The 23,907-nt window shown below is 35.7% G+C and overlaps 1 protein-coding gene across 4 annotated transcripts in view; it reads right to left on the bottom strand.

Moving 5' to 3' along the window:
- Window positions 1–23,907, bottom strand: part of ptprq (protein tyrosine phosphatase receptor type Q) — a 134,271-nt gene that overhangs the window by 27,542 nt on the left and 82,822 nt on the right. For 3 of the 4 annotated variants that reach the window (XM_031898882.1, XM_031898883.1, XM_031898884.1), the window contains exons 28-37: window positions 22,333–22,659; window positions 15,188–15,306; window positions 11,803–11,989; window positions 10,896–11,137; window positions 8,193–8,262; window positions 7,001–7,159; window positions 5,758–5,965; window positions 4,243–4,316; window positions 2,558–2,657; window positions 1,497–1,625 (exon numbers count right to left, since the gene is read on the bottom strand). In XM_031898882.1, the coding sequence (XP_031754742.1) occupies window positions 1,497–1,625; window positions 2,558–2,657; window positions 4,243–4,316; window positions 5,758–5,965; window positions 7,001–7,159; window positions 8,193–8,262; window positions 10,896–11,137; window positions 11,803–11,989; window positions 15,188–15,306; window positions 22,333–22,659 (1,615 nt within the window). The remainder of the gene's footprint in view (window positions 1–1,496; window positions 1,626–2,557; window positions 2,658–4,242; window positions 4,317–5,757; window positions 5,966–7,000; window positions 7,160–8,192; window positions 8,263–10,895; window positions 11,138–11,802; window positions 11,990–15,187; window positions 15,307–22,332; window positions 22,660–23,907) is intronic. The other variant, XM_031898885.1, reaches the window with a different exon arrangement.

Genomic DNA, 23,907 nt, shown 5'->3' with positions numbered 1-23,907 from the left:
TCTTGGTCCATTAATGAGGCATTATGGGAATTTTCTTTACACAGCTCAGCGGTTTTTGTTCCTGTTTGGCTCCTATTGGCCAATAGAAGCCAAATAAGGGCACTATTTAGAGAACTGAAGGTATGCCTGCAGCTTGAGATTAACTCTTTATTAGCCTTTCCTTCTCCTTTAAATACACCATTCCGTAAGTACATCTCATGGTAGTAAATGAGACAGTTCTGGGGCAATAAGGATGACCTTCAGTAGAACAAATACTGTATGTGTTAGTGACCCTCCTTGAATTGCTTACCATGTTAATTTCCACCTATTATGTCAACCAACACTCTGGGTAATATGAACTGCATATATAATTTTTTTTAGTTTTACAGTGGACCAAGCAAGCATGCATTATGGTTATCTTTTGCCGCTGCACATCAGCCTTTAACTTAATTTAGAATGACTCTGTAGTGCAATGGTTTGCAATTTGCTCAGCATGGATTAGTATAATTGCCTTACATACAAAACAATTTCTTCCTAAAATATAATTTATGTAATTAAAAGGAAATGAATCCTAATTCCAAACCAATTCTCGAGTTATGAAGCTGGCTCCAAGATTTAATCTGAGTCTCAGCAGAAAATCATGAAGAAACAACATTGCAGCCAATCAAAACATTACAATATTCACACAGCAAGGATTAACAGAGACAACTGCCAAATGAATTAGAAGTACAGTTCCAACAAAATATATGCATGAAATATGTTTTCATATGACACAAAGTTTATGTAGCCTACTTGTTGCTTTATAGTCAACACTTGAAATGTCAGAGGACTGTACAATTTGACAAATTTGTGACTTATTGAAACAAATCATGACTTCTGAATAAAAGCAGCTGGTCAATTAGTAAGCATGTGGGTCTCGTTTTCGATTGCATGATTCAAGTGATTATATTCTCTTCAGCTGCTGACATGTGAGATGTCTGTGACAAGCAACACACTTTGCATGTCAGATATCATATTCTCTTATTATCTTTACTGACTTGCACTGCCCCAAGATTGTACCTAACATTTATCATGCTGTTATTAAACCTTTAGTCCTTGCACAGTGTGTAAAATAATACATAGAAAAAGTGGTTTAGTAGGGCAAGGCTTAGAGGTTACATTTCAAAATGCAATTATGTAGTGTATACAATTTTGATGAAAATGGCAAATTAAGTTATGTAATTTTGCAATGTATGATATTTATATTTTTTATAGAAACCTTTGTAACTATGCAAGTAATTCAGCCTATGAATGCAAATACAACCTTTTTTTTTTACTCACATCAGAGCACTTTGAAAAAAAATGTTTCTAAATTTTTAGTGGGAAGTGTTTGAAAGACATAGGTCAGCCTTTGAAAGAGGATATTAGTGACCTGTATAAATAAGAGCTACACAAACACTTCCAGACTAGTAAAGGTTATGGCAGGGTCGTGGCTGGTGACCCTTTGGACTACTGTTTTGCCACATGAGCATGCTTACCGCGTTAATCTCTCATCCTTCAGTTCCAAGTCTGCCACTGTGATCAACTGTTCAAGCTTAAACTTAGTATCAATTATTTCTGCATCCCTTGGAGAGTAGGTACCACCTTCCTTCTGCTTCTGTCTAATCCTAAATAAAATCAATTTAGATAGAATTTTAAAAACTATATACAAATAAGGCAGTAAAAAATGCACATGAAAGAAGTAAAACAGACGGACAATTCTACACACAGTAAAAAATTTTTCTTCTCCTTGGGGCATGTAGCTCATTGCTCCTTAGAATTCTGCATTGTGAGCAATAGAGTGAGCGACTTCCTTACTGTTTTCAGTTGCATACACAAGTATAGAACTTAAATCTAGAGTACAGCTTCTAAAACTGTGGAGCTCCCCCACTCCAGAAAGAGGTTCAGAATCCAGGAGTGCCCAGTCAGTAGGCTAGTATTAAATTAAGATTTAGGGTGAACAGTTATTTTCTGCCCTAGATATTCTTGAACAATGTACCTTCTAAGCTGTGCACTCATGTGAATACACACAAATTTAGAGATCGGCGCACAGAATAAATTGTGGTGCACACAAGGAATTTTGTACTGCACACAACAGTTTTTTAAATTGCGCACACAGTTTTAAAAAGTGCGCACAAAAGACATATTTTGCGCACACAACTAAGCAGAAATTTGAAGGAACATTTTACTTGAAACTATGTCTGCATAGCTAATACATGTGTTCACACATCTCTAACATTGTTTTGAGCTAAGGAGGTGCCTGGCTAAATGTTTTGCCTCAAAGAGGGGCTTCACTTGTTAACCCAATTGAAGACATATTTTTTTCTCCTGCTGTAATGGAATGTAAATAAATGCCCCACCTGTCACTAAACAGGAGAACATTAGAATTGCAATGAAAAGTAAAATTGCCTCTGCCCTTTTCTCTCTTGCTTTGTGATTATGAACCTGTTAAATGTAATACTGCATACTAACAGCAATAAAATCACCTTCATTAAACCAACATTCATAACATTATTGTTATTAAAAAAACATGTATTCCTAGTAGAAAATATGGTCTTACCTTGCAAAGGCATAAATGGCTCCCACAAGCAGAATAACAGAAAGCACACAAAGAGTAACAGACAAGATTATTTCAACCTGTGTTTGCGATAGTCCATCATCTAGAATGGAAAACAGTGAAGTAAAATTGTGCTTTAACAACAAATTGCTGCCTGGTCTAGAGCCAAGCAGCCGTTGGCTTGACATTTTTATTCACAACCACTATAAGCACAGCAAATGAAAAGCAAATGTTTAGCTTTTGATAGTCATTCTGTTTTGGGTGGATAAGATAATTGGTGCAATTTTTAAAGCAATACAATTCACACTATTTTTGTTAGCACTGAATATAATGTCATAAAATATGACACTTTGGTGAAAATCAACAGTTTTCTATTAAATAAAGCAAAAAATTTATAAATACACTCCATTGTTTCATGGCTGCGTTTATATACAATCGCACATAAAACCCAAGTGTGAGTATGATTTCTATTAAAAATAAAAATGTTTGGAACGATTCTGGTGAGTGTGATCAAAATAGGGTAAAGTAGTGTTATCTTTTAGCATTATTTTTTTTTATATACAGTGAAACCTTAATTTTACATCCCCAATTTTAAGTTTTTCTACATTTTACACCATTGTTTTGTGGTCCCACTAATATATAACTACTAAATAGCAGGGGCACTCAAGAGCTTCAAGCGGGACTAGCCCTTAAAATTCTTTATTGCGGAAAAAACATGCTGCAGAATAAAGAATTTTAAGGGCTAGTCCCGCTTGAAGCTCTTGAGTGCCACTGCTATTTGTTTGGAGTCTGTGGAGGGGGTGCCGATCCCCCTGGGCATTGTGCACCGAGCGGTGAGTGTTTTTTGGAGAGCTACGGGTGTGCGGGTTAAGGTTCAATTTGCCCACTAATATATAACACATAACAAACTTCTCTGATTTTAAATTTTCCTGGATATCGCACCTTTTTTTTCTGGTCCCCTGAAAAACTTAAAATAGGGGTTCTACTGTAAAAATCTAAAGGAATTACAGACTGAGCTACAATAACAGGAGGCAAAATTGGCAAACAATGGTTTTTGTAGGGCTTTACATGCTATGGTTTGTTATATACCATGTTACAATTGTCTGGTATGAAGAATATTAATATAATATATTGCATATGTAGCCTTTTGACTTGCAGGTTAGGGGGCCAACAGGCACTCCCTCATTGTGCCTTTTATACAACTACAAATAAGGGGTGTACATTCCATTTGCAAGGCTGGATCAAATTGCACTTGTTAGCTCACCATTCATTGCCTGAAAACACTGTGATGCAAGCAAAAACTTGAAACCTTGTGTCTCTTTTTCACACTTTGCCCTTTGCTATCCTTTTACTTAACACAATAACTTGTCACATGATGATGGGGTTACTGTTCAGTCTAATTCTATGTTTTAGCTGTGGTATTTACACTAGAATTAGGTCATGCAATTTTTCATTTTGGGGCCCTCTATGTACCGATACAGAGACAGATCTATGTAACACTGATCAAGTGATGGAAGCTTACCATTATATTGTTTAAACAATCTGAGTGACTGAAAGATCAGGCACAGTCGCAGTAGCACAGCACTAAATGACAGGAAGTTTTTTTAAGGACCAGGGCTATAGTCAATAGTTGAATTGCTAGGTATTGTTTCTTGAGGAAAACAATTAAGGTTCAGGCTGTTTCTTACCTAATGTTTTGACCACTTCTGAATAAACAGAATCTGTATACTGGCCTCTTATATTAGTTGCACGAAATTTAAACCTGCAAAGATAAAGCTTCAACTTTATTTAACCAGTAAGTTTAATTTTATAAACTCAGGAATATAATATATAAATATGCTTTTATGCAGTTAGAAACAAACTGATGCTAATATTCTGTCATCCAGAAATCATCACAAAAAGAATATAGTATTTTAAAAAATATATATATTTATATGGCAACAGTTTATGTCCATTAAAGGGCAAAGAAATTCACTCAAGTATCAATCCATCATTCATTCATTTCACAGAGTTATTATGCTTTTCTCTTTTTACACCAGCTTTAATAAATACTAAAAACTAAGTTAACATAAAATAAAGCAAATAATATCCCTGGCCTTGGCCTAGCGCCCCAGCTCACCAGAATGCATCAACAATGCATTTGGGACTAAAGTACATGGTAGGAATCCAGTAGAGTACATACAGTATATAGATGGAGGGGCAACTGGAGGTGAAGATGGAGCTGGTGAACAATTAAAAGCATATAATTTTATGTACCTTATGATATGGACTTTAACTAATAAGGTACTGTTCACTAAAAGACTGTTTATGAGAACCAGTGGTAATGATTGAATCAATCATTTAGTTTATCTTCTGCCATGCAACCAGTATTTATGCCTGCAGGCCTCATAAGTTTTTCTATTCATTGGTACACATTGGTTGGGTGTTAATAATAACTGCACAAGCACACCAAACAAACATGTGCAGATCTAGTATATTGGATATTTCAGTTCATAATTAAACTTCTGCACATAAATGTTATAGCTAAAAATCTACATATTATTATATCTCTGGTGTGTAATACTGTTCTTAGCCTTAGCACTGGTATCATTAGGTTATACACATACATAATCATTATTGGGCATCTGCCAAAGTGGTAACCACTTCTTCCTATTGCTGAGCAATCCCCTCGGTGTCTTTATATAGTTATTATGGGCATTATGGATTACAATGCCATTTATTTAGCACTTGCACTTACAGTAGCACCCGTGCAACTGTTGCTCCTATTAAGGTAAATGTAAAAGTGCAAAGATACAAGAGAGCTCTGTAGATTTCAACTGCCTTTGACCAAATATAAAATACAGGGCTCTTTTTAAGCATTGCTCCTGCTTTGAAATTATTTTGCTATATAAAAAAAATGAGTGTATGTAATTGCATGCCTTTGTCATGCCACTGCTATGACTAATATTTTTGGGTGCAGTTTACTTACCGGTCTATGAAATCTGGAAAAAAATTGCAAATTTGCCTCTTTGTTTGCACTTTTATAGTAGCAGTTAAATACAAAGCCCTTCTAGCACTGTTACTGCCCTCTGTGCCATGCAGAGGATTAAAATCAGGCAGTGCTGCTTCCTAGCACCTTGGGTCCCCTTGTCCTCCCTTAGCTTGATTTTTCTGAATGGTAATCTATTGACATTTCAGTAGTTATACACAAAAAATGCACATACAAGTATTGTTTTCTTGGCTTTAAGGGTCCATTGCAGAATGTATCTTTAATATCCAAGGCCATACAAGACTCATTAGCTCCAATTACATACTCATCAGATATTCGACTTTTGGAACACAATGGGTTTGGAAAACCATCACTTGTAAAATATGGCTTTGGTTTCTTGTGATAGGCTTCGTGCCACCAGCTGATATTCCCAACATGTTGTGCTGAAAGTGATAAAATGCAAGTGTGAAATGAATTGAGAGTTATGCCCTTTACTATCATTATGACCACTAAGCTTGCAGATGTATTTTTTAAATTTACTTCATCCTGACTGCACCCACCTCAACAATTAAAAAAGTTCCCCTCTGACCTAGCTCCCCTTTCTTTTTCCTCTCTGTGGTGGGCTTTTTGTTCTAGCAGTAGCAGTAGACCTTGCTTTAAATGTATAGGTGTTTGTCTTATTGTAGCGGGAGCTCAATTTGTCTGGATTCTGATTTGAGGAGTGCATTTTCACCTGCAGTAATGAAATGGCCTTCAGGTGCTGATCTTACCAGTCTGTTGTATTGCACTTGGCCAGGCTTTCCCCCATCCCCACGTTACAGTATATGGATTTTTGTTGTTTACTGGATGGAAGTGGGGGAAAGCAGGTATCTTAGGACCCCCCTTCTGAAAGCTAAAATTATGTGTAAGAAAAAGGTGAATAATTTAAAAGTCTAGACTAGAAAAAAACAGATAATGAAGACCAACTGCAAAGTTCCTAGAAACAGGATATTCTATTACATGCTAAAAGTTAATTTAAAGGTGAACCACCCTTTAACACAATTGCACCTACCTTAATTGCATCTGCTTTGCAAAAATGGATGCAACTGTGCATTTGTTTTGCCACAAATCGGATGCAATAAATATTTAGTCTATCTGGTGTCATTTCTGATGTTGGGTGTGACACGTGCACCCTATTCTTTCAAAGCAAGTGTTTTGCACCTATTGATGCTGGGAGCTGAAGGAACCCTGGAAACACTGCCTGGTGGCTCCAGGGTTCCACTGTGTCAATAGGTGCAGCAATGCACAATTTGGAACAGTAGGCAGGAAAGACTGAGCACCACCGAGGACAACTATAAAGAAGTGAGAAAAGTGAATTTTGCTGTAGGTACCTTTAATGAAAGTGGTTTTACACACAACTCACTGCAGGGAAAAGTGTCCACTGCACTATAGATATAGACTGATTCGATCTTGCTATAAAATACAATTTAAATACTTACCTCCTACCTCTGAAACAATAACCTGGATGTATTTTATTGGCCCATTATCATCACTAAAGTAACATTTGGGCATCATAATGGTAAAAGTAGTTGCAGTTGCTCTTATACTTCCACTGGGGTTATATATAGGCTGTGGCTGCATAACAGGTCGGGGTGGTTCTGACAAAAAATAAAATGAAAAAAAATTGAAGAAAAACATTCTTGAATAATATTGTATCTTCTATTTTCTCTTTCTAGAAAAATAATCCCAGTAAACAATTTCCAGACAGAAAAATTAATTTCCTTATTGCCTTTGTGCTAAAGTGAATAGGAGCTCTACACTTAAGCCTTGCCCTGGCATTAAAAACTGGGCTCCATTTGGTTGGCATAGGGTGCAATTATGCTGAGCATTTTTGAAATTCATTCATATTAAGATGAAGGCTATGTGTATCTCTCCATTAAAAACAGAAGTATGTTTAACCATTTCTTGGTATATAGAATAAATGAATAACCAAAGTTGCAGGATCTACTTGGTAGCAATACTAACCACTCAATCAATTTGTCAATGGTTGATACAGGATATGGTACTTAAATGTTTCAGATTTAATTGAACAAGGCCTAGGACCTTATGGACTACATCCTTGAGTACTTAGACAGTTTGGCCACTTTTAATTATGTTCTTCTTACATCTTCTTTCATCTACATTCTTCTCATCTGGTATGGTATCCATGGATAGGAGGAAAACTGATAACTGGTAAAGGTAGTCATACATGATAAGATCTGCTTGTTTGGCGAGGTTGCCGAACAAGCGGATTTTCTCCTGATATGCCCACCTAAGGTGGGCGATATAGGGCTAATTTAATAATTTGGCCCTAGAGCCCTTATACCTTTTTTAACCAACAGATCCTTCCACAGGATACAAGGACATCCCTTAAGAGAGAAGGCTCTTTTTCTTAGGTGTGACAAACATGTTTTTTACAGTACAGCTGAGTTGTACCAGCATCTACATTAGATTTTGCACTCTTTTTTCTCTTAACCTATCTTAAGAAAGGCTCCATTTTTTGAAGCCTAATTGTAGATTGTAAATAGTATTGTTGGTATTAATGCAATTGCTTTTTAACAAATAAAATGGGCCATCAAACTTATGGCAATATGGCAAAAGGTTTGGTGAGTGGGAAATAAGATAGCATATTATACAGACACATATGCCTACCTGTAATATCTGTAGTAATTTTCATCTGTGTAGCATTTGGTCCTGCTCCAGCCCCATTTACTGCATATATCTAAATAGGAAAAAAGAAAATTACATAATCAATTTTTTTAAGAATTTGCTCTTAAGACATGATAATGATACAGTAAGGCTTGTGATTTAATACTCCTGCTACATGTACTGTAATTATTTTACTCCTCATGAACAGAAGTTACTGCATTTGTGCATATGTCTAGCAACCAGATAATACTTGAGTTTCCAAGTTTGAAAGATAAATAAATAATGTACATAACTTGAAAACCAAAGTGAAGATGATTTTCAATGTACTGTATAATGCATATAATGCATATACTGTATAATGCATATAAGCAGAGATGGTGTCCTCATGAACAAAAATTTAGGCAAAAAAAATAAATAAATAAAAAGGCCACAATAAGGTAATATTTCCTTTTAATAACTTAAATGTAAATGCTTTAGAAGTTACGTAAACTTAGCTTAGGCAAGACTGTGATAAAAAAGTCAGTAACATCCGCCTACAAGACAGGGAGTAAAAGTTTATTGACATTTACATAACAGATTAAAACAAAGGGATAATGGAGGGAAGGTATAGGGGCACATTTACTAATCCACGAACGTCCGAAAAGCGCCCGAATGCGTTTTTTTGTAATGATCGGTATTTTGAGATTTTTTCATAAATTGTCGCGACTTTTTCGTAGCCGTTACGACTTTTTCGTAAATTGTCGCAACGTTTTTGTAGCGTTACGACTTGCGCAAATTGTCGCAACTTTTTCGTAGCCGTCGCGCCGAGTACGAAAGTTTCGGATTCATTCAAGCTTCAGTATCGTGACTTTCCTTGGGCCGGGTTGGAGCTGCAGAGTGCCATTGAGCCCTATGGGAGACTTTCCTTGGGCCAGGTTGGAGCTGCAGAGTGCCATTGAGCCCTATGGGAGACTTTCCTTGGGCCGGGTTGGAGCTGCAGAGTGCCATTGAGCGCTATGGGAGACTTTCCTTGGGCCGGGTTGGAGCTGCAGAGTGTCATTGAGCGCTATGGGAGACTTTCCTTGGGCCGGGTTGGAGCTGCAGAGTGCCATTGAGCCCTATGGAAGAGTTTCCTTGGGCCAGGTTGGAGCTGCAGAGTGCCATTGAGCCCTATGGGAGACTTTCCTTGGGCCGGGTTGGAGCTGCAGAGTGCCATTGAGCCCTATGGGAGGCTTTCCTTGGGCCAGGTTGGAGCTGCAGAGTGCCATTGAGTCCTATGGGAGGCTTCCAAAATCATGCAAAGTCTGAAAGGTTTGCCCGCCGTTTACGAGCGCTCAATACGAAAAAGTTGTGACAATATATGAGCAAATTGTAACGGCTACGAAAAAGTTGTAACAATTCGCGCAAGTCGTAATGGCTACGAAAAAGTCACGACAATTTACGAAAAAGTCGTAACAGTGGCGAAAAAAATTGCAAAAAATACGAAAAAGTCGCAAAATGTTTGTTTCCAATCCGAATTTTTCCCATTCGGATTCGTGGATTAGTAAATGTGCCCCATAGTGTTCAGTTCAATTAACAGGACTTGTGCTGAACATATTTTTTTTCTATAGCTTTTATTTAGCATTTGAATATTTAGGGTTCATGTTATTACTTGCACTTAACAGGGCACTGACTGAAAACTAAAAGTTCTTTCACTTTTAAATATGCAGTAAAATTCCGGAAGGAAAAGACATGTGTTTATATTCCAAAGGCTTTAAAAAGGCCTGCTTCATCTGTAATATGTTTATGCAGATATTGGGCTTTCAGCCACAGCAAAACAGCTGCATGATGTGTCATTAATTAACATTATAAGTGAACTTAATTAGAAATATTTAAAGACACGGTGTTATCAAAACACATAGTTACCTTTTGTGCCTAATAATGATATAGTTACTAACATGTTTGAATAGGGTAGTTCTTGTTATTCATGCAGCTGTATTACCTTTACTTAAAAAGCAGCAGACCTGTTTTGGCCTAAAGGCGGACATTCTAATTATTCCAGCAATTCTATCTCAATACCATATTTTTTCTGGAATTCTTATTAGTCCCTAAAATAATGCCATATAGAGTGGTTTGATAGCCACAGTCCTCTTTTGGGAAAGTCAATTACCCAAAGTCAATTCCTATTTGGTTGACTTATCTGTGCTGTTCATATTATCAGGACATACTGTAAGAGCACAAAATCAACCTCTTATTGCGCAAGTATATCCAGGCATATCTATAAACGGCACCTTGCTCCATTAAAACTCTGTTGGGAGGTGAGTGCAGAGCAAAGAGCTGGTGTATGCAAAGCATAGGGCAGGATGTAAGGACAGGGATTCTTCCCAGCCTGGCCCCCAGGAACACAGTGCTGCTGACTCTAGAAATGTGTCAAAGAAACCTTTCCTAAATTGCAGATTTTCCAAATATTTTAAATATGCTGTGAGTTTCATAACTTAACGTTCCTTCAGTATACACTATGTACCACTGCCACCTTCTAAGTGAAATATTCAGTGACATATCTCTTCTGATTCAAAATACACAATATTAACAACAATACCAGATACACTAAACCACCAATAAATGAAAGGTTTAGAGGCTCTTATGTTTTAGTATAAAGTGAAACCAGTAATCAATAGCAACAAATACTGTGTGCCAGTTTGTTAGGAGGAAATGCTCAGTTCTGACTAGTAGATTAAAAGCCCTTACACGTATATTGTAGGTGTATCCTCCTTTAAGGCCATCTATTACTGCCGTGATAGTATTATTGTTGTTTTTAATAATACTTAGATTACGAATTTGACTGTCTTTAGGATTATCTTCCTTGTAAACTACTGCTTGATACTGAATCTTCCCATTGGGTTCAGATGGTGGAATGAAGGTCATCTGAACCTTTGTAACATCATGTGGAATCTTCTGGATTTCTATGTTTGTAGGGGGATCAGCCGGTACTGGAACGATAAAGAAAACAATATTTTTTACAATTACAGCTAGTGGTGAAATCTGATTTTAGTTTTTACAAGTGATGTGGTCACACTGCCCTAGTGATCTCAGATGGTGGAGAGAGAAGCCAGGCAGAATGGAGCAAGAACATTATTTTTTTTGTGCATGTTGTTTTTGTAAATATATTTATTTTATATACCCCTAAAAGGTAATAAAAAGAGTCACATGCATGGTATGTACAATATGTTAATCTAAAGGAAATAAATACTTCTTTCTCACATAAATCCCAAATCTGCTGTTGGAGTTGAACGCATCACTAATGTTCAATATAAGGTGCAAGTGCATCTTCCATTTCCAGGGCTGTCTCTTGGTTATGAATGAATAGAGGTCTCCTCTACTTATATAAACATTCTTCACTAAGCAAACTGCAACTGAAATGCTGTTCTAGTGAATCTGTGACAATGTTATCTGCAAAAACCACTGAAAAAGTCATGTTGCTTATAGGGTGCCTTTAACAATGTTCGGTGTCCTACTAAATATGGTTGAAGAACTGTCTGAATCCAAGTGTACTACAAAAGACACAAACACTTACAGTACTAATGTTAATTTTGTAGTTACATGCTTATTAAGCTGATTACAAGCAGATCTGTTGTATGGCTGTGGCAATAAATACCTGCTTCAAGAGTTGTGACAATCACCACACTACTCAATTTCCCTTCTGTGTATGCTAAATCTGAGGGTCCAGTGAAGGCTGTAACTGTTACAGAATAATTGGTAAATGGCTTCAGACCAGTGACTTCCAAGGTTTTACTTTCATTGCTCAGCTTTGTGAATACCTTACTGTACTCTTCACGGTTAACCTAGAAAAAAAAAGCAAAAAAACATGACAGTGGCATTCATATTTCAGGCTTCGGTTAAAATAAAATGGATAATGTTGTCAATTATTATTTATATTTCCTTGATTAATGCAATATTATTATAGGACCTATGTTATACTGTAGTTAGATGGCAAAATGGTCTGTAGTGTGTATTTTCCAATATAAGAATCTGACTGTATACACAAATAGGAGCAATGTGACTGGATTCATGGTTTGACTGGCCATGGGCCAGCAGTGCACCTGCATTAACAATTTTGTAGACATATGTACTCTAAAAAAGTGATTTAAAAAATATGGGTCTGGCCACACTGGAAGTTTAAATCTGGGGGAAAAGTCCTCCTCTCTCCTACACACACCGGAAAGTTCAGATTAAAAGTCAGTTAAGGTGAAATTTGGAGTGAATATATATTCTTGGAATTATGACCCTAATGACTAATACACTAATATTTTATTATATGTGTGCTAATTTTATAAGCTAAGGTCAACCCTAGCCAAACATGTGTCATTCAAGTGGAACTTGAACTGAATAAGTTTGACATATGCTGTTCTAGAACCTGCTAAGAGGTCAAAAACCTTTAGGTTGCGCCTAAAAAGTCACAATCTCAAAGCTTGTGAGTTTCTATGGAAGTCAATGGAAGTTATCCTAGGCAAGTCAAGCCATATTTTCAAATTTTTCAAGTTTGCAAACTAAAGTGAGCATTCGATATGCAAGTTTATTCAATTCAGAAAAACAAACTCGAATTCACAAACTCAATAAGTGATAAATAAGCCCATTTGTGTTTGTATTATGTATTGTACTTCTTTGATTGATGTCAAAATTGCATATATATTTTAAATGTATATGTTTTGATTACAAGAATCTAATTTGTATCATACACCAGTATAACAATAATGCCAGTGTGATCTTATGTTAAACTATTTCAGTGACACAAAAAAACTTCAAAAGCCAGTATTAGTGGGAGTTATGTCCAAGCACAATTGCTCTTAAACACATCTTTGAGTGCCCCATTGGAGATCATTTGTACAATATTGTTTCAATGTGTACTTTTATAAGTAGATTAGGTAGCTGTACAGTAGTTTTCCTTGGGGGAAGTGTGTATTAAATGCAGCTGCTAAGGTATTAGGTTGAGCATGTTTTTTTTTTTTTCTTGACAGATGTGCTGGTTTATCCCCACTGAGGGTCAGCATCCACTAAAGTTTTTGATGTACTAAACAGACGAGCATTGCTCATGTGGGCCTGCAAGTGTTAAGTTTACTTATGTTCTACTAAGTAAAATAGTTCAGATAATATTTCCAATAATTTCAGTTTTGACTTTCTTGTCGTCAAAGCTGTCATGCATTCCTCTCCATTAAATTCATCATGTAAAAGATACGAAATGAACTGGCATTCATCCACATATTAAATGAAAACAGTTTGTGTTAAGACAAAGCATTAATCCTGATTTATAGTTTCCTGTAAAAACTATAAACAAATCCCTAAACCTCCTGACATAAGAGTTTAGGTGCTAATAAGAAATGTAATGGTGAGTGCCCCTGGAATCTGAAATTCCTAAGAGTAATGTTCCCAAGGAAGCAGCTCAGTCTTTCTCTTTTAATTTATAAAAGTACAATAAAATGTGGCTGAAAAAGTTGCCACCAAATCACATTATGTTATACAAACATATTTTGAGAATGAACTGTTCAAGTTAATGCCACTTGTGATTAAGTCTATGGGGCTGATTTACTAAGACACGATTTCGAATCCGAATTGGAAAAATTCCGATTGGAAACGAACATTTTGCGACTTTTACGTATTTTTTGCGATTTTTTCGGCGTCTTTACGATTTTTGCGTAAAAACGCGAGTTTGTCGGCGTCTTTATGATTTTTGCGTAAAAACTCGAGTTTTTCGGCGTCTTTACGATTTTTGTGTAAAAACGCGAGTTTTTCGGCGTCTTTACGAAAGTTGCGCAAAGTCGCGAAAAACCGCAATCGGACGCTTTCGGCCCATTCGTGGGTTAGTAAATGTGCCCCTATATCTGCGCATCTACTCCAAAGTATCCTTTTATCCCAACCTTAAGAAAAAAATCTGAAACGTTTAAGTGGTTTTAATTTTGTCAAAAATAATCATATAGATCATTAGGAAACTGGCCTTTTGACCAAGCCATAAGTAACAGTCTTAACCAAATTACTTCATCTTTCTTTTAAACCTCCTTAACCCTTATATTTGGCACATAATGAGAAGAGGCATGGAAATAGGATATAATAGTTAATGCAAGGTAATCAGGCTTTCTAAAGTCCTAATATTTGTTTCAATTTCTTATCTCATTAATTAGTGGGGCTCCTACTTTTTTCTTATCATTTTAAGTTTCATGTGTCCTTGTTTCTCGCATTTCATTTGTATTCTCTGGCTCAGTTGTCTACTGCTTTTTTAAATGAAAGTCTTATCTCATCTTGACATCGAGATAAGCCCTGTTTTTGTTACCTATTTTCACTTTCAAATGTGGATAACTAGCTACTTTTAAATTGATTAACGTCTACATTTTTTTGTACACTTAAATCAATAATTTATACATGTATTAATGGTACAGATAGATAGAAATATAACAAATGTTTTACTACAGTGTTATTGGTTTAGCCATATAAAGGACACCCCCAGCAACTTTTGGTCAATCCCTCCTAAAATGGGATCAAATCTAAGTCAGACAGCAACTGAAATGCTATAAAATCCTGCTGGTGAGGACTGCATCGGGATACAGCCCTTTCTCAATTTGGATATGTTTTTGTCTGAACCTGCTCCTGACTTTCTGCCTTTGGTTAACAGCTACTGTAAGGGCCTACAAACTGCATCTGTTACTTTACATCTGGGCTTATTCCTGTTCACCAGCTCTGAATTTCCAGTGAGAGGCATAGGGAAGGCTACTATTCATCAGACTTATCCTAGAAGTCTGATGCCAGTGTCAATAGGCTCACTTGCCCACAGTTCATCCGAATAGGAAGGACAGACACAATGGTAATTACCCCAACTATGCAAAAGTGCAAGCAACTTGTCTGGACATGAGAACCTTTAATGTTACTGAATGCATGCACCCAATCAAGCCCATTTTAGTGTGACTGCACTCACTCATGTGGTTGTAAATGACCCTTATGGTCTTTATCTGAGAGTAGAAGTTCAAATTGAGTTTTTTGTTGCTGTTGCTTACCGAGGACACATTGATCATAAATGAAGTAGGCCCAGTGATGATTAAAGGTTCTTTCCAGCTGATATTCAGGCTCTGTGATGTTGCTGTTACTGTTACATTTTGCGGTGGTCCATTTGCAGCTATAAAAGGTGTTGCATTGAAATTCAAACAAGTGAATATTTTCAATTAAAAAATAAAAGCACTTTAACAAGCATTTTTAATTTCAAATACATTATAGAAAATACAATTGTACAGTGAAACCCCAATTTTACATATCCTAATTTTAAGTTTTCCCTCATTTTACACCTTTTTTGTGGTCCCACCAATATATAATGCATTTCCATGGTAATATATTTTCCTGGACTTTACACCATTTTTTCTGATCGCCTAAAATTGTAAAATGGGGATTCCACTGTATTTAAGTAGTAATAAAAGGTAAAGAGAACATACACTATTATTGATATTAAAGAGAAAATATCAGCCACACCAAACATTAATAAATCATTAAAGGTTTTCCCTTTGTTGGGCCAATTTCAATAAGCCTCTAGGCAAACAAGCCATTTTTAAAAGTAATATAAAATAAACACTATCTCAGGTGAGGAAACAAATGTATTGCCCAATAAAAATCCATTTAATAAACTCTTTTAATTGCATCAATAATAATTTAGCATTAGTATAGCTGAGCATAACATACTGGATGTTGTGTTATATTTTCCCTTTAAAAGGCAGACAATGTATTATTTATCAGCTGGTTAGTAGACAGTTAGGTATTAGTCACCAGATAGGAGATGTTCTTTTTATCCCCATAAAAGAGATCAGCACACCAGAGGCCACCCCTTTAGATTAGAGGAACGGAGCTTCCATTTGAAGCAGTGTAGGGGGTTTTTCACGGTGAGGGCAGTGAGGTTGGGGAATGCCCTTCCTAGTGATGTTGTAATGGCAGATTCTGTTAATGCCTATAAGAGGGGCCTGGATGAGTTCTTGAACAAGCAGAATATCCAAGGCTATTGTGATACTAATATCTACAGTTAGTATTGATATTTTTTTATATATAGTTTATGAATGTGATAGTATAGATTGTATAGTAGGTTTGTGTGTGCTGGGTTTACTTGGAAGGGTTGAACTTGATGGACTCTTTTTTCAACCCTATGTAACTATGTAACTATGCAAGTTTACAGAGTATACAAGTATACAAGGTACACAAAAATGATGCCACTTTCAAGTTGGTATAAAATGTATTTACAATTTGCTATGTAAAAACAATCTATTAAAAGTATTATATTGCAAATCATGATTTTTTGTGTGCAAATTTTAATCCATTTTGAATGTTATTGTATTAGATCCAGAATGTTTGTCAAGCTGTCTGTTGTTTGTAGCACTGTAACAAGTACAAATGCAGAGGCAGAACTGTAGTTTGGTGTAACAGGCGGAATCAGTTTTACCTAACCTAGAAATGGTGGTAACAGACCCCAATGGATGTACATGAGAATACACTGCTTTCTCAATTACAATTTAAGGCACTTTGTCACTGTTTTGGTCTGTTACCTGTAGATAATCTCCATAAGGTTGCAAACAGAATTTTGTAGGGTATTCTAAAACATAATGGCTTGGCTTTTCCTTAGTATATTATAAAAAAAGAAAAAAAAAACAGAGCTGTACATCCAGCAAATTCAAGGTATTAACATACTTATTATGCAAGTTAAGTTTGGTGGGTCAGCACCATCTTTTGCCAGGTCTCCCATGCCTTAAGTGTTGGAAGACATCACGTCTATACATACTTTTGCCTGTAGGTTTGTATGTGCATGACGCACAAGGCTCATTGTGCCGAATGTTCAAGTGCAAAACAACATGTGCCTGACTGGGCCAGTAAGTGCAGGGCTTTCTTTGCAAAGTTCACACAGTAGTGCTATATTCTGCACCATTAACTTAGCACTCATTTGAAGGGCATGTAAGAACATGCCCCTGGCCTGCCTGCCTGCATACATCATTTGTGCAACGTTCACTGGATTAGAGCTCCCACAGTTAAGAAAAAAAGGAGCACAGTGGCTTTTTTTGCATGGCTGATTGCAATGAAATTTTATACTGCATTATTAAATGATACCTTGTATGTGGTACATTTAAAGACACATATATCTTTTAAATTTGGTGCACTTTCTTCTCAGTCGTTAAAAACAAAAAAAGCAAGATCATTGTTGTAACATGAGTAGAATAGAGAGTAGAATGCTCTTTTTAGATGGCCATTAAAATTCCATCTCTGCTCCCTACCAGCATGTTGCTTTCTTGGGGGGGGGGGGGATAAAAATGAAAATGATCTTTATGAAAGATATTAGGCTTCATACCAATTGCTATTTTCACAACTAAAGATACAATGAATTTGTATACATGGTTGCCACACCATCAAAGATTGCAACACCTGTAGATAGCATTCAAAGGTGATTTCAGCAGCAATGTGTCCCCGTTGCGTTTACTACTTATCTGATGTGTTGTAGCCAAGTTGATAATGCATCTAAAATCATACATGTTTCAATTATCCTGTTATAATTAATCAGCATCAGTATAAAGTTTCTTTTTATAAGATCAGGCATACTACATCTTGTATGATGCTTTGCTACAATGATCTGTCACAAAGCTGTTTAACAAATATTCTACTGAACAATGTAAGTTTCACATAAACATCACTGACTGTGTACAGTGAATCTTCTCTACTCCTTTAACCACAAATATATAAAAACAAAATAACAGTACATGAACTGTAGGTTGCTCTAGAGAAATGCATAATGAGATAAAAGGAATTCTAAACTGTCAAATGATATGTGCACTTTTAGCATTGTATTGCAACCTGTCACATACTATCTCTAACCAAGATAAATGGTAGGTGCTCCAAGAATAATGTTGTTGTAATGAAACAACTGCAACCTTAGACCACAACCATATTGAAAAGAATTGTAAACTCTGAAATATAAAACTATTTTTGTAGCTTTTAGGCCTAATATGATAAACGTGGCTAATAACTATGCAGAAAAAGTAAACAAACAACCTTTGTCTAACTTAAATATCAGCAGCTGTTAAGGAATATATCCATTTACTATAATTATTTATTCTTAGATGCAAACTTGACATCATAATTAGGTTTGAGATTTCTTCCATTATTACAAATTACAGAAAGGCCTTCTAATATAGAGTCCATTTTAATCAAATAATTCTAATTTTTAAAAATGGTTTGCTATTTCTCTGTAAATAATAAAACATTGGGTTTAATTTGTGTTTCAATGATTTTAAGCAGACTTAAGGTACAGTGATTCAAATTACACAAAAATCCATTAACCAGAAAACTCCAGGTCCTAAACATTTTGATTAGTAGATCCTATACCTGTACTATGGGCAATAAACAGTATTGCATGGTAACATACTAGGGGGAAATATTGAGGAATTAAAAGAATATTGTTTCATGTCACTCCGAGTTTGCATTTTAAATAGGCACATCGATAAAAAAATCTATATATTTTGCTGTATATGTTCCACCTGAACAACCAAATATAAAAAAGTGAGCTTATAACTTGGAATTTATGGACTGCTTAGTGCATTATCTTCCTGATTTTACATTAAATTTATCTGACACTCATGATTCAGGGACAGCAGTTGACCCATACCTTTCATACATGCCATGTTATATTTGGTGACTCAATTCAGAACTACCGTAGCCCATTCTGATGGGTTTTTTTATGTTACAAAACAGATTTACTATTATTTTGTGTTCGTAACAACAACATTTTTCCCAGCATTATTTTAGCACTATTTCTGCATAGATCTTAAATACTGATTTATTCCTCTGTGTTAAAATGTTTAAAAAGTTATCTGTGTGAATCTTATAAATCATAACAATTTACTGACTATGGATGAGCCATCTCTCCTCTCTCATAATCCAATCATTTCCTCTTATAAGTACTTTGTCTTGCTTTTCACAGTAATCCATTTTCTGTAACTAACAACCATAATTTCCTGATTAACATGCTTCAATCCTTGCACGGGAATGTGGGTCTTATGGAGGTCAGGGTCATCTTTGCAATCCATCTGTGTCCTAATGCTAAGGTAGCTGTAAAGTGTGCTGGCTGAGTAAAGAATCTGGATAACTCATCATGAAGGTTATACACTAAATCTCAACACAGGGAAGCAACTTGGTGATTACTCAACACAGGAGACTGGGATTCGGTGACTTCCAGAGGCATTTTTGTCAGCCAGGGAAATTGTTCTACACAGATTATTTACTTCTATAATCATAGGGCAGGTTTTTTTCTGCTTTAAGATCAAATGTTCACACTGGAGTTTATTTTATTAACCTACAGTATATAAATATGAATATCAAAGTGAGGCATACAAATATTTGTTATTGTCTTTAAGCACAGATATGTAAAGACAGCATGTATGAAATAAAATATTTAATATCTATTCTGTATTCCAGGGCTGTCCTACTTAAGGCCTCTAGAGTCTTAACATGCCAGTTGTTAGACTATTTCATACTAAAGGACTGATCAGTCAATCCAAATATCCGAATCACTAATAATCTCCATTTTAGTTTAGAAATTAACATGTTTAAATAACTGCTTGTTAGGGTGCCTGTCATCCAAAAATAGAAAACCCTGTGTACATTTTACATGTTGATAATAAAGAAAAATGGCATGGTAATCAAATCTTTATTTCCTGCTGCATAATTCAAGTATTTTTTAAGGAGTAATTTATAGGTGCAAACATCAGCAATTTATGCACCAGAATGAAGGGATTGCCAAACCTCTTCACTTTTTTTCCAGGATTCATTGAGGTCTGGCATGGTGCCGAGAGACTGGCGAATTGCTTATGTGGTGCCGTTATTCAAAAAGAAATACCATTCTCAGCCTGAAAACTATAGGCCTGTTAGTCTGACATCAATAGTAGCAAAGCTTTTGAAATTGGTAATAAGGGATAAGATACCTCTATACATTGCAAATTACAATACAGTGAGTTTGTGCCAGCGTGGTTTTATGCATAACAGATTGTGCCAGACTAATTTAATTGCCTTGTATAAGGAGGTGAGCAGGAACCTCAACTCTGGGATGGCAATGGATGTCATCTACTTGGACTTTGCTAAAGCATTTGATACAGTACCGCACAGAAAGTTAATGATAAAATTAAACATAATATTTGTAATTGGATAGAGAACTGGCTGAAGCATAGATTACAGAGAGTGGTAGTAAATGGAACATTTTCTAATTGGGCCAGTGTTGTTAGTGGAGTACCACAGGGGTCAGTATTTGGTCCTTTTCCTTTTTATTTGTTTATTAATGACCTGGAGGTTGGCATTAACAGTACTGTTTTAATTTTTGCAGATGATACTTAATTGTGCAGAAGGATCTGAGCAAATAAAGTGCTGTCTTGCATAAAAAAGGGCATTAACTCAAGGGATGAAAACATAATTTTGTCTCTTTCTAGGTCTCTGATAAGGCCTCACCTTATGCAGTGCAGTTTTGGGCTTGAGTCCTTAAAGAGATACTGAAACCTGAAATTAAACTGTTTTTTAATATATCATTATACTGTGTTTGCATGAGCTTTAGAAATTTGCTATAAAAGTATCCGCTAAATGCTTTTACATTACCTATCTGATCTTCCATATTCCTCTATGTTACGCTATGAGGGGACGGCCATATTTGTGCAGCAGTAGTCTATTAGCATTAGAATCTATAACTGACAAGTTTAGAAGAGACAGTCAGGTTGGCAAAATCGTCAGGTAACAATTACTAATAAAAGCAACTCTATCAGAGAAAATGATGAACATGACCTATAGTTAACTTTTCATGTACATTCATATTTTGAAAAGAAGTTTTTCCATGTCAGTATCACTTTAAGAAGGATATTAAAGAGCTGGAGAGCTTGTAAAGACATGCAACTAAACTGGTAAAGGGGATGGAAGATTTAAACTATATAGTTGATTTAAACTGCCAAGGGGTTGATTTCTCTAGAAAAAAGGCACTTGCAAGGGAACATGATTACTCTGTACAAGTACATTAGAGTTGATTATAGACAGATAGGCATTGTTCTTTTTTCCCATAGAAATGATCAGCGCACCAGAGGCCACCCCTTTAGAAGAATGGAACTTTCATTTGAAGCAGTGTAGGTGGTATTTTATGGTGAAGGCAGTGAGGTTGGGGAATGCCCTTCCTAGTGATGTTGTAACGGCAGATTCTGTTAATGTCTTTAAGAGGGGCCTGGATGAGTTCTTGAAGAAGCATATTGTGACGCTAAAATCTACAGTTAGCACCAGAGGCTCCCCCTTTAGATTAGAGGAGCATAACTTTCATTTAAAGCAATGTAGGTGGGTTTTTAACAGTAAAGGCAGTGAAGTTGTGGAATGCCCTTCCTAGTGATGTTGTAATGGCAGATTCTGTTAAGAGGGACTTGGATGAGTTCTTGAATAAGCATAGTATCCAAGGCTATTGTGATACTTAAATCTACAATTAGTATTGATGTTGGTATATAGGGTTTATGTATAGTTTATAGTGTATAGATATAGTGTGAGTGTATAAGTAGGAGTGTATAGGTAGAGTCTATGTGTGTGCATTAGGGTTTGCTTGGAAGGGTTTAACTTGATAGAGTTTGGTCTTTTTTTTCAACTTAACTATGTAACTATGTATGTCTACGGGTTTGCAAGTAGGGCAGAGAGTAGTGATGAATCTGATGGAGACAGTCCTGACATTTGGTACAAGGCCTGGTTAATATCTTATTGTGAAGATCATTTAATAAATAAATACATGAAAGAACAAGGTATTACAATATAAAATCTACTAAAATGTAGCGAATGTTTAATAAATTTATTTTAAAAAAAATTGGGAGCTTTTTAACCTTACTTTATTTTTTTCAAATAATTCACTCATGCTCATTTTACTGGTCTAAATAGCTGATTCCTGTTAATATATATAACAGATATATTTAAACGTGAGTATTATTTAAAGAACTGGTAAAAACACTGCCAGCCAAAATAAGATCAATAAGATAATGAGATATTAGAGTAAAATCACTATATGTTAATTCTGTTACCATGCACAGTACTAAATAGAAATAATGGTAATTGTTATTTTTGTTAGTAAAATACAACACCACAATTAGGTTAAATAGTATGAAATTTTTTTTCCACTTACGACCGGGTAATGTCTGAGTATGAATCCACGGAGAAGGAACACCATATCCAGTATTTGTGCTAGCACTTATTTTAAGTCTATACCATCTGAATGTTTTCAATCCATTTATTGTCTTAATAAGAACAACCTCATCTTCAAATGAGTAGAAATCCAGAACTGTCTCAATGCATTTATTGTTGTCCCAGTTATTGCATTCCCAAGAGAGAAGTTGGACTGTAATTTTGTAGTTCATTAAATAGCCATTAACATTTGTTGGTCTATTCCATCTTATAACAAGGCTTCCAGACTCAACACTGAGAAAAGTAACACTTCTTGGAGCACTAGGCACTGAAACAAAACATTGCTGACTTAATTGAATATCTATGCTAAGAGCCTTCTTGACAAGAACAAAAATGTTTCCATTTCTCAGCATTTATAGTTGAACTTCATAAGGAAAGGCAATTAATGCAGTGTAATTTAACAAATTGGTAAAAACATTAGCTTTCCATGCTTATCCTTTCTGGCTCTCAAGTTTGGAATGGAACATGAGGGTGTGAGAATAAATTTACTGAGATTGAACTCTTTTCTCATGTGTCATTTAGGATGTGACAATTTATCTTGTAGTTTTTGTTAATGTGCATATTTTTGTTTCTTGCAATGTTTGTTATCCTGTTTATACTATTACTGTATTTGTAAAAAGCTCAGCGCTAGTGATGAGCAAATCTCTCATTTTTCTTCATCACAAATTTAGCGAAACTGCTGGAAAATGTGCAAAATGGCAAAAAAAATTGTGAAATGTGGCTTTTTTTGGCGTGTGTTACTGTTTTTATGCAATTGCGATTTTTTTGAAGCAACCACAACGTTTTTCTACACAACTTTGACTTATTAGACATGACTGCGTCATTTTTTTCCTCACTTTGCAAATTGTTGTCACACCAAATTTTTGCAGAAGTTTCGTGAAAAATGCGGAATTTTGCAGCAAAATCCATGCCTGCCAAAAAAATTCACTCATCACTACTCAGCACTTGCTCAGACTTCCACACATGCTTTTGTAAGTGTGCACCAAAGATAATGTGCACATATTGAACATTTGTTATGAACACTGTTTCAGAGTGCCTAATGTAATAGGTATTTTCATAGCTCTACCGAAGGTCAGTCGGACAGAAAAAAAGCAGCACTTTTATCAGAAAATGAACTGATGGGTAGATAGGAGGAAAGAATACTTCAAAGCATATTAGTGGTCTGTTAAATGCTGGTTTTAACAGACCAATAGTGACCTTCAAAGATACTGTCTTCTCATTTGATTAAATGTATGCTGAACCAGCCAATTCTAAGACAAATGCACTATTGGGTTACAGATATAAACAGGATTACTATTACTTCAGCATGAAGAATCACATTTCCATTCTTTGAGAATGACTAAAAAAAGCCTTCATCAGACCTTCCAAGCACAGCTGGTATTAATTTAGACACATCACTCCACGTATCCTATGCTTGTTTTGCAGCCTGTTCTCATTAACTGAAGTTGAGCCCAATAAGATAAAGTGATCACTGTCTACACATATCTTACAAATATTTAATAGATGCTTTATATTT

Source organism: Xenopus tropicalis, chromosome 3, assembly GCF_000004195.4.
Source record: "Xenopus tropicalis strain Nigerian chromosome 3, UCB_Xtro_10.0, whole genome shotgun sequence".
NCBI lineage: Eukaryota > Metazoa > Chordata > Amphibia > Anura > Pipidae > Xenopus > Xenopus tropicalis.
The sequence above is the reverse complement of the archived record's forward strand: the minus strand, read 5'-3'. Positions and strand labels throughout refer to the sequence as shown.